Source organism: Podarcis filfolensis, assembly GCF_964270895.1.
Source record: "Podarcis filfolensis genome assembly, chromosome: 3".
Lineage (NCBI taxonomy): Eukaryota > Metazoa > Chordata > Lepidosauria > Squamata > Lacertidae > Podarcis > Podarcis filfolensis.
This window is the reverse complement of record NC_139606.1, coordinates 79313114-79329080: the sequence shown is the minus strand read 5'-3', so window position 1 is coordinate 79329080 and position 15967 is coordinate 79313114. Positions and strand designations below refer to the sequence as shown.

General features: G+C 39.5%; 1 protein-coding gene across 5 annotated transcripts in view; it reads right to left on the bottom strand.

Moving 5' to 3' along the window:
• Positions 1 to 15967, bottom strand: part of SDCCAG8 (SHH signaling and ciliogenesis regulator SDCCAG8) — a gene marked incomplete at its 5' end in the record, with an annotated part of 94311 nt that overhangs the window by 62112 nt on the left and 16232 nt on the right. For all 5 annotated transcript variants that reach the window (XM_083604262.1, XM_083604265.1, XM_083604266.1 and 2 more), the window contains 4 exons: positions 1458 to 1600; positions 9701 to 9817; positions 11897 to 12031; positions 12610 to 12762. In XM_083604262.1, coding sequence (XP_083460388.1) covers positions 1458 to 1600; positions 9701 to 9817; positions 11897 to 12031; positions 12610 to 12762 — 548 coding nt within the window. The remainder of the gene's footprint in view (positions 1 to 1457; positions 1601 to 9700; positions 9818 to 11896; positions 12032 to 12609; positions 12763 to 15967) is intronic.

The following is a 15967-nucleotide window of genomic DNA, read 5'->3' as shown; positions in this document are numbered from 1 at the left end:
ATAAGGAAGTCTGGTTGTTAGACCAACATGAGAACGATAAGGGAATATGAGGAAAATATCACTTGGAGAAATGTTGTCATGACAAGTTATACTTTGGAAAGCTGTAAGATAGCAACAATAACAATTCTTAAGCCATAAGAAAGCAAAGCCGAATATCACTGTTAAACCCATCCATCTTCTGCAATCAAACATCTAAAACAATTTTCTGCAGACTACATGCTTATGTAACCCTGAAGTAGTATTGTCTCATCATTAATGTGAATCACTTATTTGGATGCTTGACTTAATTAAGCTCTTAGTATACCTTATTAAGAATGTGGAAGTTTTTCAGAAAAGCTATCTACAATTTGGATTTTCTCCAAGACACCACACAGCTTCATAACTTGTATGATTAGCCTTCGGATGGAAATTGGTAAACCATTTGGTTAACTATCACAACAAATCATTATAAAAGAAGTCCTGCAAAATCAAAACTTTTGCTGTCTTAACAACTTACCCAAAACTTTTTTCAAGTTCATTAACCTCTAGCATATTTGTTCTCTAAATACAGGCTGTAAGAAGGGTGTTTTTCTTCCCATCTGCTACTAGCCCATGATCTATATTTACATCATTTCTTTAAAAAAAAGAGGATGGTGTGATCATTTAAGAAGCATAGTATAATCTCCCATATTCATATCCATTGTGCGAGTCTGTATGCACATACAATACATGTACTCGACCCAACTAATACTACAAATCTAAATGCTTTCTGGCATACTTTTAAATCTTGACTTCCATTCCAGAAAGCAGTTCATGCTATAGATTAAAAAACGAAACAGTAATGAGTTTGAAGTGTTAAATTAATCAAGCTCAGTGGGAGCAGGCAGGTGTTAAGAGGAATGGGGCTACTGTTAAGAGAAAAATGCACAAACTTCAGAAAGTTTTTGTGTGTGTAGTTAGTTGCTTGTCTACCACACAAACATTTTTGGCATAGAATTGACTGTTTTATGCATGATCATCAATTTTCTCTGAAGAGCATGCATGCAGCTAACTATAATCTGTAACTAAGAAAGTGATAGCTATTTTCAGCTTTTACATATCAATAAGGAACTCGAGAGCAATGTGCTATATAATCTCAATTGTTCCTTAAAGCAACTGCATCAAAGAATCTTGAAAGAACAATTGGGTGTATATAACCTTTACTGACTACAAATTGTTCTAAGATGACATTTAACACTGTGATTGTTTGAAGAATACTTTAGATGAACAGAAAGAATACTCTGGATGAATAGATTTGTTATCACTAAATCCCTGCCACGCTTCATCTTGTCTGAATGTTTTGCTCAGTACATCTTCACTTCTAATATGCCTGAAAGCTGTGCACTGAATCAATCTCTAACAACTGTGGATAAGCTGCTGGCAAAAATTTGCAGGATAAAATTGAAATTGGTGCTAAGGCCATGTACGATAAGGGGTACCTGGTGAGGTGCAGTTGGTGCTCAGCTTTACCCAGCAATTCTGTTTGTTTCAGACATTCTTCCTTAGCTCTTGCTGTATCCTGCAGTGCTTGCTCCAAACGCAGTTTATATTCATTGAGCTCCACTTGCAATTTCTCTATTTCCTTAAAAACACACAGAGGAGCACAGCAAATTCAATTATAACAATAAAGGAAGTTATATACATCACAAACATTGTACATATATACATTCTATAACAAAAATAATAATAATCAAAGGGCACTTTAAATAAAATCCTGCCTACAACAGAAATTGAAATGAGAATGAGAAAGACTGAGCTACTAATTTCATTATTTATTATTCAGTGCTACTAGCTTTAGATAAACTCCCCCAAACTTATATAACTACCTGTAATAGGCAGATAAATGCAGCAGTATCAGCAGTCCTGCATAGAAAATAAGCCTATTGACATTCCAACACCACAATTACCATATTCTTATTAGGGTAATATTCTTATTAAATAAGAAACTATTAAGTATATCCAGGACTCCTTTTTTAACAGTTTATGGCTGTAGAAATTAGGTTGATCATTCTAAGTCCCTGTCCCCAGTTCCCCCTTGACATTTTGACCCATTCTCTCTCTCTCTCTCACTCACACACACACACACACACACACACACACACACACACACATATCGAAAAGGCATTTGTTTAAAACAAAAAACAAACATAATTTGACAACTGTCAACTAAAGCCAAGACAACCTCATAATTCTACACTATAGGCATAAATATAAGCTCTCATTATTTTCTCAAGGGAAATATTTAAAGCGAACAGATGGGCTTTATACCATCCCCTCAAGATAAATCAGCTCAGGTTCTGTCGGACCAACAAAAAAGCATATTCCAACATAAAAAGACTTTTGCTGAAAATGGCCTCCCTCTACCTGCCAGATGTTTAAGCCTAGGGATTTAAGGCAATACTATGTCTGCTAATCTTGGTTGTGTACAGAGAGCTTCTCATTTAGTTTGAGCCCAAGATCCCAAGATAAAGATTTTAAATGAATTTCACCCAGAAATGTGTGTTACACTTAAAACGCTAACTTAATGTTCTTTCCAGATCCTAAACTAATTTTCATATTTAAAAAAGGATTCCGGATTACTATGGAAATATAATTTCTATATTCAACTCACATACATGAATAACTATGGCAAATTTATTTATTTATTTAAAGCATTTTCACCCTTCTATTTGTCCATGAGTGTTTCCAGAGCTGATAACATAAGATCAATAACAAACAAGACTCTTAGGCTTATACTCTAAAGGAAACTGGAGTGATTGGGGTGGGGAAGCAAACTCAAGTCAGCAGTTTTTAGCCACCAAGTTCTTTCATTTAAATGAAAATAGTTTGAGAGGAGCCAAAAATTGCTGGTTCCTCTACTGCAGCCTGATAAGAGTAGCTGGTACTGGAGGATAGTTGATGGAGAGGGAAAGCACAAACTGATTTCTCAACAGAGTTGATGGAGTGCCCTGCCTCCATTCTCCCCTTTGCTGTAGCCTGGTGGAGTGGCCCCCTCTTATAGTAGAAATATTAAGTGGGTTACATCCAGTGGTGCTCTTCTCCTGCTGGAAGACTCTTTGATTGAGCAGGGGTTTCTATCGGTAGAATGGATAGGGAGGCAATGTTAGACAATTCACCACCTTTTGCAGCCCACATCACTAAGTGGTTATCAGTTATGGTTGTTATTAACAGTGATCATAACCCAGAAAAGAATTAACCCCATTTAACCCCACTCAAACTATAAATATTTATTGCCCTATCAATAGAAGAACATGAACACTTCAGTTCATTGAGAACACTGGTTTGCCCAGCAACTACTATCAACTGTTGCTTACTGTATATTTTTGTCGGATCTGATTAGTGCAGAAAAATTATATATTGAAACCTTAGTTTAATAAAAATACAATTCTTGTGATATATGTATAAAACACTAAGAATATTAGTGTAATTCTAATGCAGCTTAACAAGTTTGTGAGAATTAAGATGTAAAATAAGCAATGTATTTTTACGTCACAAAATTATGTACTTATTCATTATGTTATAGAATGTACTTATTCATTATGTTACATAAAACCTCCTATGTCATATAAAGTGTTTACCTATTTTCAAATTAAATATGTTCTCAGTCACTATGTATCTAAATAATAAATGAAAAAATTCAATTTAACAACCTGATTCTATGCATGCTTACAGATACAATACATTTTTGTTAAATCTTGCCAGGGCAAATTCTGGGTTTGTTTTCTTTTCTACATAATAACAGCCACACAGTATCCAAAGTCTGTTGTCTTATATTCTTATAAGAGTTTCTTCCTTTGGGTGGAGGCAGTGGTAACCAATACAGCAGGTGAGGATCAAACTGGCAGGGGTAAGTTGACCTGTATAAGCAAGACTTGAGAGGACAAGGCAAAAGGAATTGATCTATACCAGTCGCATTCATATGAAGTGCAGTACCAGTATCGGTTTGAGGGAGTAATTGTAGGCTATATCAATTGCACCTGCCTTACCAGGCTTCCTGTAGAGTGGAGTGTTATTATTATTTATTGAATTAAGTGTATTGTAGTATGTTGTTATTATTAACTGAATTTGTTGCTTTTTTAACAAAAAGTAACTCAAAATGACTTACAAAAAATAGCATGTACATTAAAACCAACATAGAACTAAAACTGAATAAAAGCTAAAAACACATTCATCTTTTTAAAAAAGGCAGGACTAAAACATCCCACCCACTGAAGGAGGCAACAGATAATTAAAGAATGAAGCCATGGTGGAAAAGAAACTGGGATACCACCAAGTGGGTTGTCATCCACCAATCGCTTGAAGGCTGTAAAAAACCGTCATTACGCCAAGAGGATTTCCAATTCCCCCCTCCCTTTCACTGGCAATTTGCCTTCTGATGGAGCACAGAAAGGAATGCAGGCTTCCATACATTCTGAGAGCATAAGAAAAAGGATAAGGAAACAACCAAATGAGGGGAAACAGTATAGTGACATGACAGACTCCTGCTATCTGCAGTTGAATCTATAGCAACTAACTGGGGAAGAAATAATAGCCTGCATAGGATGGACTTGGGTAGTGTCCTAGTGTCCCTTCAGAAACACCTTTCAGAACCTTCTCAAGTGGGCACAAGGAAATCACCAAGAGGGATGTTCAAAAGCCAACCTTGTTAATTCCTGGGTGGAAGATAGGTGACTAATTGCTCTGAAGCACTTGTTGGAGTATGTGCCTGCCAAAGGCTGCCTCCAAGGATGCAAATACAGTAAATTCATGCTATAGTGTTTAATGAAAGAGATTGGGTGGGTCCCAGTTGCTGTCCTGCATACCATCTGAAAGGAATATTGGTAAAAATTGCAGTGCAAGCCACCGCTGACCAGATAAGATGGGCAACTATGCCTTCAGGAAGGACCAATTTTAGGGAGGTGTAAACTAATGAAATAAAGGGCGTGAGCCACCAGGCCATGATGGTCACTGACGCCTTTTGGCCCATAGAAGTAGAGTGAAATTATGTGAACACAGATTCTATGTTTTGCAAAAAGGCTTAGTTCTTGCCTTGTACACTTTTTGAGTCCTATGCATGACCAGAAGGTATCATGCACGTTCAGGCAGTTGTTTTTAAGGTCAGAACAGGAGGTTGGTAATACTAAATCTTTCTGTCCGTGAAAAAGTTCAAAAGTTCCTTGTGATGGAAAGTGGCCCAAGTTCAGCTACAAGTCTTGCTGATGCAATGGTGACTAATACTGATGACAAGGCCAAACTTTGTCACAGTGTAGTCTGTTAGGCTCCCTCTTCTCCCTCTGACCATTCATTGTCCCACCACCAATCACCTGGCTCTGAGCCTTCTTTGCCTGGGGGTTCCCCAGCTGGTGCCCCCCCATGCCTCTGCATCCTGCCAGTCCATGACAGTTGCCATTCCATGGGCATCAGAGTATCTTGGCTCAGCCAGTGTTGCTTGTATGTCACTGAGTCCCCCGGACATACTCCACTACAAGGGAGCGGAGACTGTCTTTCCTTCCATTTGAAGAGCTCATATTTTTGATCTGCCTTGGCAAATTACATGCTCTTTTGTTGTGATATTGTCTGCCCTTATCATTATGTGCTTTGTCACAGTATTGGTACAAGGTGCTTTAGTGCTGGTCTTGTGGCCCCCAGTTCTAACCAGTTTATTACTTTTGTTTTCATCATTACTGTACAGCCCGCCCCCCCCGTGGAAAATATTTGAATGGTGGAATATAGAATCTCAAAACTAAGTAAAATGCATACCTTTGGAATAGTGTCTTGACTGGGCCAGTTCATTGCTATCAGTCTGGTTCCCACCCCCATAGCTGAAGGAATGGGGAGGTCTCAAAGAAGTTTGTTTGACACCCTAGCTGGGGTAAGGCAAAGAGCAAGTGCAATTACACATTCTGTTCTCACAGTGGCCAAATAGATTCTCATGGGAAGGCCACAAACAGCACATGAGCTGCAACAGCTAGTATCCGGAGCCATGCATTTTTTTATACTGGAGGTAATATAGCTATTATGACTAGTAGCCACTGATATAACGTCTGCCTAGGACAAGTGTCTCTATACAAGTCAGCGGTCTAGTTCCACGTTCAGGGAGTAAGCCCTTCTGAAACACAAATTACGGTGAGCAGACGGCATGTTAGCTTAAGTAACTAGGAACACTTCTCTCCACTGTGTCTGAATCTTTTCTGCTGGAGGAGAGGTTACCTTACATTCAATGGAATTGGTTCAGAAAAGAGTTTCCCAGAAAATGAGTTTTTATTCACCAAATTAAACCAATGTTTATGTAAAGATCAATTTATTAATTTAATATATTTTTGCAGGATGAGAGGAACCCCTCCGCTGGGCCAATGACTCCTTCTGTTTTCTTTCCTTCCAAGAGGTAACAGAGCCAACTAACAGTTTCTGCTTGCCCACCCAACCTCATGTGCATAGCAGTGGTTGCACTGGGCACAAGGGGACATTAAAACAAGCACCACCACCAATAAGCAATGGTACTGACAGGTAATGGAGCTCCCAACCTTGGCCCTTTGAGTCTGGGACCATGATGGGGACAGTGGGGGGGGGGGGGGAACGACTTCCTATGGGGTAATGGAGATGTGCAGGAACTGCCTGTTTGCTTTCCTTTTGTTATTTTTTTCCATTCACCCACCTCTTACAATGCTTTCTTTGATCACAACCAGGAGTCATCTCCAAGCTCCTGCCTGCCTTCTGGTTTTGAACCCTGCTTCTCCTGCTGGAATCTGAACTGGTCTCACCCTTGGCTGCTGCTAATTTGGTAACTTCTTCTCATTCATTGTTTTATTTGAAATTGGTAGCTGCTGTTTCCATGCAAATGACATTACATGTCAATCTCCACTAGTCTGGGGCAGTGTTTAGCAACCACTACTCCTACAAGTTGTTTTGTATATGCATTTACTCTTTTCTACGCCGTATTCCATAAAACCAGTACAATTATCAGGAAAAAACCAGTACAATTATCAATGAATTCTGATTTATTTTCTAGCGCTAATTTACAACACCAACAACAGGCAACGCACGAACTGGAGCTCATTCAGTTTCTTATCTTTCAACTGCTTACAGCAATACGTGTCTGAATTCTCTAGGCCAGTCTCTACTATGCAAATCTGATCACAGAAGCGGCAAGATCCAGAAGTGGCAGAACATTTCATTTTCCCCGTAGCTTGGGCTCTCCACTACAGACTTAATAATGTTAGGGCATTTGGCTTTCTTTTTTTTCCTGGAAAGGGAGGTTCCTGACACTTGTTTGGCTGCTTATACCTATGTTTCAATTTTCCTTTTTAGTAAAGTCTTCCATATTTGCACCATTTTGTGATCCCATAACTGCTGCTTCTCTGGCCTACATGTGACCAGCCACCAAAATTAGCTGCCTGGGAGCTGAGGGGGCACCACTGCAAAGGAGGGAGGCTATGGGGAAACTCACCCCTGTGCACATTCCTCTCCATGTAAACTGTTTTCATGAATTGGTAGGCAATGGGGAAGAGGAACAGGAGGGATAGGATCCCAGTGAGGAGTATAGCTGGGGCTGGGACATACCGGGGGGCAAGCTGGGGATAGGGAAGGAGAGGTTGGTGTATGAAGTACTCACAGGGTGACGGAGGATGACAAGGGGATGGAGCTCAGTGCATAGGAACCAGAGAAACAGAACCCATCACCAGAGCTGGAGTAGGCTTGGAGCAGGTGAGGGTCACATGCCTTATCAAGACCAGATGCTGAAATCAGCACACAAAGTATAAAAGGGCAGCAAAGCTGAGGTGTTGTGTCTGCTCAACAGCCCATGTTGATGAACCTTGGGCTTGGGTGTTCCAGGATCTCGGAGACTGCTTTGTTCTGGACTTTGGACATGTGGATTTACCCTGGACTGGGGACTTGGCATACTTACTTGCCACCAGGTAGGCCAAGAGTTCAGGACAATTGTGCTCCCCTTCTTCTTTTTCCTTGAAAGGGTAATAAGTAGTCTGCCCTTCTCTGCTGCAAAAAGGAGTGTTTTTTGTTTGTCTATGTATATGCCTGCCATGCCTGCTGCTGGCTCCAGCTATGTTATTGGCGTACAGCCCCCAATCTATTGTTGCATTAGGATGCTATGTTCTCCATAAGCTACAGACGTAGAAAGCTGTCTTATACTATGCCAAGCTATCGGTCTATTTAGCTCAGTATTTTCTGAGAAGATGGGAAGCAGTGCTCCAGGATTTCAGACCCAGTTACATCTGGAGATCCCAGCGATTGGACCTGGGAGATTTTGCACACAGAGCATCTGTTTAATGACTAAACTATGGCCCTTTCCTAAAGTCATTATTACTCCCACACTCGAATCACAGCAAACTTCTGGACATCATAATCACTTCTGAGGCAGATTCATACATGTCCTGGTGGGTTTAGGCCCTACTCCTTGTTTACTCTGGGAGCAGACTGTAGAAATGCAGTTCTCACTAGGGTCCATTGCACCATGCCCTGCTTCCAACAGATAACTTGCCACCAGAGCAGTCTGCACAGACTGCGTGCTATAGGGAAATACTGGTTCCAGTTCCAAATTGGTATTTTACCATTAGTTCAAAAGTTTATCAGCATGTTTATGAGCCACGCAAAATGTTCTTGCTCATACTTCTCAATTCATTAGTATACAAATTCATATAGCTGCACTATCTCCCAAGTTAATATCAAATTGTTTTAAGCCTCTGTAGGCCTTAACAAGGTTACAAAAAACTTTGAAGGCACCTGTACTGATATGAGATAACCAAATGATTTAAAGAAGCTGTATCTAATGGTGGCTTTGACGTAACAGAAAACACTTCCACATACACCAGGGGCACCCACACATTGGAGGTTGAAGGACCCTCTAGAATAGAACTGGATATAGTTCTTTGGATTAGTTTCCTTTCACAAACTCTACAAAAATGTTAAGTCACACCATTCCTGTACTGAATAATATTTTAATGGCTATTTATTGGCAGCAGAGCAGTTTCAATTCACAGCACTACATGTTCCATAACATATATGTGCATTTTAATGAGAACAGGGATTTAATACAAAGCTCTGTAGTGCTGCCAGTGAAAATTGAAACTGGCAGAAAGGCAAAGTATAACAAGGGATTTCAGAGGATTCAGTATAAATATGTCCAATTTCCTAGTTTAGTAGTGGTTTATCCCAATATTAAATGCTTACTAATAAGAAATGCATTCTAACAGGTACCCAGTGTTAAATTCCCTAGTCTGAAAGACACAACCAAGTAGTAAGCCTACAAATTGCCAATACAGTATTACATGAGCAGTAACTTATTTTTGGATATCTTATAAATTTCTAATTAATAAAAATAAGTTTTTAGAAAGGCAAGACAGAACAGAATATGTATTTTAACTTGTGTTTTTAAAAACACTGTTGTTAACATTAGACAGTGGTTACTGTGTCTTAACTTTTGGTAGACCACAAACAAATGTATATAAATTGATATTATGTAATATATACACAGAGCATGTTGGTTTACACATGGCATACGATGGAATATTTTAAGTACTGCATTGCTATTTATATCTACAACTTTTTAAAGATAAAAACTCTCTGGAAAAAATATTATTAGGAATAGCTGGTTTCTTGCCATTTAGAACGTATAACAACTAGTTATCACTACTGGAAGAATAAACATATTCAAGTTTCTAACAACAGCTTGATCATGGTCTCTTACCTGGTTTTTAATTTCAAGTTCCCTTACAGTTTTTATTCTATACTCTCTGTGCTCCTTTTCTGCCTCATCCTTCTTCATTTTGGCATGATTCAACTGATAGCGTACTTCTCCACACACCTGTTAGATTGAATAGATAACAGTGTGTAGTTTCAGGATACAGAGCAATATTTATTTACAAGGAGAGCTTTTGATGCCCTCTGCTGGTTATCTTCAAAATCTATTGTTTAGTAGTTTATTTTAGGGCTAAGTCAGACTTATATTTTCAAAATAAAAGTGGTGCAAACTCACCAGCCCACATGGTTAAAAGCCTCCTAATCCTATGCTTTTTCATGGCTGTTCACAACTGCTCGCAGCTACTGTTTCCCCTATTTGCTACTGCTTTGAACCAATTTCTTTCTGTATTTTATCAATCCAGATGATCCCAGCAAATAGGGGATCACACGTTGGATGTGATGTTGTCACTAAGTGGTGGCATTGCTGGACACAACAAAGTTGCATTCCCTCCTTTTTAGTGGGTGCCAGTGGGAAAGGGAGGAACACACATTCCATTACTGAGGCAACAGAAACAACATCTCTTCATTGCTATCCTGTGGTAGTTTCATTACTGTGCAGAACAGCAAGAAAGCAAGTGCTGTCCCTGCAGAATTGGCAATATGAACACATTTCCTCCCCACTCACCTCAATACAAGCTACAATATATTCGTGTCCATGAAGTCTCTTCTCTGAAATAATTGAAACAGGGCACTTTTCGTGGGGCACAAATACCTCCCAAGTGTTACAACTCAACCCTCCCCCCTTCCATGTTGGTATAGCCATAATCAATTAATTTTTCAAAATTACATTTAGGCTTTATATTTGAGTTGCTCCTAACTGTGGGAAATACTGCATTGTACAAGTATCCAAACATCAACATATTTTTTTCTAGTACCACTGGGTGAAAGCTAACTAAATCATACTTGGAGTAGACCAATTTAAATCAATGTAATTGTTTTATTGATTTCAGTGAGTCTATTCCCATATGACTTGGCTGGATATCACCCATTATTTCTAATATGATTGCCGTGTGGAAAGTGTCTGTGCAAATTATGCCTGCATGCACAATACAGTATCTCTGACACCAGTTTTAAAAAAATTATACAAGCACACATACTCCTCCCCCCTGCCCTGTAAGAATGATCTGCTGCTTGATAGGTCAAGTGTAAAGTTTTATTTTAGCTTTATAAACAAGACTATTTCCGCCTTCTGCATTTACAGCAATGATCTACTGTCACATAGTACATGGACCAATTCGTGTAATTAATACGGAGTCTATTAAGAAATAGCTATTCTCCACCAAGTTTATTTATTGACCATATTTGATTGCTCTCAACTCGGGAGGTTGTGGACTCTCCTTCCTTGGAGGTTTATGAGCAGAGGTTAGATGGCCATCTGTCATGGATTCCTGCATTGCAGGGGGGTGGACTAGATGGCACTTGGGGCCACTTCCAACTCTACAGTTCTATGATTCTAACACATTCTGTGAATAGTTTACGGAATAAAGAATAAAACATTCAGGTCTCCCATTCCCACATGTAGAAATGGGAAGCTGTCACTAGAATTAGATCAGAACCTGAGGGACTGTCTTCTAATTAATAAAAGAATAAAAAGCACAGTGGACGCTTGGGTTGTGAACGTGATCCATGCAGGAAGCACGTTCGCAACCTGCAGCGCCGCGTCTGCGCATGCATGGGTCATGATTCAGTGCTTCTGCGCATGCGCCGAAACCCGGAAGTAACCCGTTCCGGTACTTCCGGGTTCGGCACAGTGCGCAACCTGAAATCGCACAACCCGAAGCATCTGTAACATAGCTGTCAACTTTTCCCTTTTCTTGTGAGGAATCCTATTTGGAATAAGGGAATTTCCCTTAAAAAAAGGGAAACGTTGACAGCTATACATAGGACACAAGGAAGCTGCCTTATACAAGCAGCTCTTGGTTGGCACAGAACTGGTCGTTGTAACCCGAGGTATGACTGTACTACAAAGGATTTATCAATATATGTATGCATATTTTGTGAACAAAAAACCTATCCAAAGAGTGCTGCAACAGTTAAATCATAAAAGTGTGCCCAATTAGCATGCATAACGTACAAGGCATCAAACCACTCTCTATTTATATCAATATCAGTTGATTACTCTGTTTTCATAATGCATTTCTACCTTATTTATCTCAATATCATGACAGGCATTTTGTTTCTGAGCTTCTTCCAGCTGATTGGCTAAAGAGATCTTCTCCCTTGTAATCCTGTCAACCTGACCCTCCAAGCTAGCCACATTCTGAGATAAAGACATAACCTGAAACAAAACAAAACCTTAATTAACCAGTAAAATGATAGCACAAAGCTAAAAACTGTTATGTTTCAAATGGTAAATACACTGCTTTCAGAGACTGCTGAAGGTCAATGCACTGTTATTTAAAAGGTAGAAGAAGCCCAAAACCTAGAGTTTACAATAACAATACATAAACTCTTGCAAATGCAGAAAATGTGTTACTTCCGGGCTGCTTCACACACATTTTATTTGCTGAAATATAGAGGAAACATGTACACCATGATATATAGAGATAGTCCACATCAGGGGTAATTAATATTTTTGGAATAGTGTGAAAATTAAGTGTAAAGTGACTGCTGCTTCCCCGCTTCCACCAGACAACCACATGCTTGTCACGAGAATTCAGCTATGTTCTGCTGATCCCGATTGTGGAGATCACACAATATTGATTCCCCACCCTTTAAAAACTAGCTATGAAATTTTAATGGGGGGTGGGGGATGAAACAAGGCAAAAAAGGTCCAAACTTTTGCTGCCTTTCAGCAGAGCAGAATGCATAACTGTTTACAGTCCAAAATGCTTATACAGAAAATGTTTAAAATACCAACGATGACAAGTTCTCTTTTTCTTTCTTCATTTCTTCACGAACTGCTTCTCGCTCTTCAGCCCTCTTATCTATTTGTATCGCTAATTCCCTTTCAAGACGCTCTCTCTTTCTCTCCATCTCCTTTTTAAGTTGTTCACACTGGACTAGAGCCTGTGGAAATGGTCATATTTTAAAGACTGAAAATAATAGCTCATTTTTAAAACTAGAACAAGACTTAAATCTGAAAAAGTAGAACTGACAAGCAAAAATTCTAGATTAAACATTGTTCTGTTAAATAATTTAGTATATGGCTATATATAGATGCATAGTATATTTCAAGAATAGATATAACTTTTGTAAATCTTGCCCAAGAACCACTTGTTGCTCAAAATTGTACCGTAAGAGAGAACCGATCACTGTGACTGCCAACAGAAATAGATCAGTACTAGACTATATGCTTAACAGGATTTTGATGCAAGTATGCTAACATTCACTGTGAATTTTAGAGTACAGCGGTACCTCCGATTGCGGATGGGATCCGCTCTGGAGGTCCGGTCGGATCCCATAATTTCTGCAACCTGAGAACCGCTTCTGCGCATGCACGTGCGGCGAAACCCAGTCAAATACTTCTGGGTTTGCCGCTTTCGCATCCTGGAGTTTACGTAACCAGAGAGTTACATAACCGGAGGTACTACTGTACATCTCACTCAAAGCATGCAATGAAAACCAGACTCACAAGTCTACTCAGGTATAAGTTCCACTGATTTTTTATGAGACTTACATCTGGGTAAATGTTTACAGGATTGCAGCCTCAGAAACTTACTTTCTGAGCATAAATATAATTGCTGTACTCTTACCCAATGCTTTCTTAAGAGCATAAGCCTGGTTACAATCTCAGAGCAAGTTTAGTGAAGTTGTAGTCTTGACAAGCAAATCGTATTTTCTTTTGTGACACTAGCATTTTCGTAAAAACAAGCATTTCTAAAATACAGTCATACCTTGGTTGCCAAACACCTTGGAACTCGTACAGTTTGGCTACTGAACAATCGAAAACTGGAAGTGAGTGTTTTGGTTTTCGAACGATTTTTGGAAGCCAAACATCCAGCGCGGTTTCTGTGGCTTCCGAATGGCTGCAGGACGCTGCTCCTGCAGCCAGTCGGAAGCTGCGTCTTGGTTTTCAAACGCATTCTGTTTGAGAACCAAGGTACAACTGTAATTATTAAATGGGAAGGCAGGTATTTCTTAGCTTCTTTTAAACCTTGAGGAAAAACAGTAAGAATGAGCAAGAAGAGAAAAATAGCAAGCTAGAACAGGAACTAGGCAAATGCTATACTGTATAAGCAAAGCAAGAGAAATGAATTGAAACTTCAAGGGAGAGGTATTTGCAGAGCTTCCTGTGGCGTGACAACATTTTTCCTGCTTCAGGCAATAAGAATAACACATTACCCACTGGGAGGGGGTTCCTAATGCCCACTGGGGAATCCCCATTTTTGCTTCTCTTTAGGGTAACCTAAAGCAAAGGACAATAGAGCTCCTATATCCTTTCAGAAGCAACGCACAACAGGAAATTTTGGTAGTTAGTTTATTGTGCAGAAGTAAAAATACCTTCTTGTACACAACTGTTCAAAATAAAGGAACTCTGAGCTCCTTTGCAGGCACTGATCCACTTAATGAACAATGTGATTCTAACCAAGACAGAGTAGAACAGAAGCAGATTCAATTCTGTAAATGAGTCACTGGCTGGTACTGCTTCATGGAATCCTCAAGCAACTTACTCTGCACATGGCATCCTCAAAAATTGTTTACATAATTTGATGGGCTTTGCCTGCAGCAGTTTCGTGTTTGTCTACATGTGGCCTTAAAAAAAAAAAAGTAATAGCACGGGGTTGTTTTGAACACTGCGAAACAGGGCTTCATCTTCTCCCCCTTGTAACCCCCTGTGCGCCCCTAAAATCTGCTCTGGAGGATAGCAACGGGAAGCTCTACTGTGTGTGTGAGCAGTCTTATGTTGCTGCCACAGCAGCATTAGATACAACCCTTGATGAAGCACAGAGTCCTCAATCAGCCATTGGGCCATGTTTAATGCCTTGGTGTAAACATATAAACCCCTGAACAGGACGAGGTTACCTAACAGACCATCTGCCACTGTATAGACATGTAAGATTACTTAGATCACTTGGGGAACCTTCTACTCATGGTACGGCATGTTCTAGAATGTCATAGTACTTTAACCTGAAAATGGACCCCTCTACTCTTCAATGCTCTTCCCGCAGCTGTATATGAAGCAGCAACTATTGGTTGCTTCAAAGTCTTCTAAAGATATCTTTTTGCCTAGGCTCTCCCTGACCAATAAGATCAGACCTTGTTTTTATTTGGATGAATTCCTGTTTTTGTATCCTTTTATACTGTTTTACCAACTGCCTTGCAGGACATTTTTGGGGAACAAAAATACTAAGAGTAAACCCTACACAAATCCAGAGTGGACTCCCTAAGACAGTTGGATAATGTTCAATCCTTCTGGCAACTCCTGCTGGTGCCAAACATATTACTCTACTTCCCTTTGGACCACATCAGCGAGGCTGAGAGGAGAGAGGTCTTGTTGTCTGGGCAGCCCAAAACCTCCAAACACTTGTGCCCTGGAGAGGTCATTTCAGTGCTGCTAACACAACAAAAACAATGCGGGAGGCAGCAGTTATGGGTTACTGGTCTCTGCAGCCACAGCAGGTGATGCGATTCTCCAGTGGTTTGACTTCACCCCTGGAGGTGCACTCCATTGTCTCTGGAAACAGATGGATGCCAACAATAATACTGTTCGATGTTGCATTTTTATTTTAAAGTTATTGTTTACTATTTTTATGTAGAACACTTAAAAGATTTTAAAAACATTGAATGATTTATAAATATTTTAAACAATCAAACCACAAGTCTTGAAACTGAGGTCAGTTGTATTCTTTTCAGAACTTATTTGAAATCATAGTATGGGAAAATATTTTCCCATTTATACAATATAATCTTCTCCTTCATGAAAGTTATGTTTGATTATAAACCTCTCACAACTAGAGGTAATTTACTAATTACACAGCAGATGGCACTCATTATCAAGACAACGCACTACCATAAATGTTTTTAAAGCTGTTTAATATTATTCACACTGCACCCTAAAATAAACGATAAAAATTATTCAGTGCTTGTATGAGTTCTGAAAGCTTAGAAGCCTGACCAACAGCAAGCAAAGTTCATAAAACCCGATTTGAACAGAGAGGAATGAACGGAGTAGCATTTCTAAGAAAACTGTAATACTTGCCCTGTAAGAAATATGAGTGGAGACTGTCTGAAATACGGCATTGGGAGGCAAAACCAACTTAACACACACTCC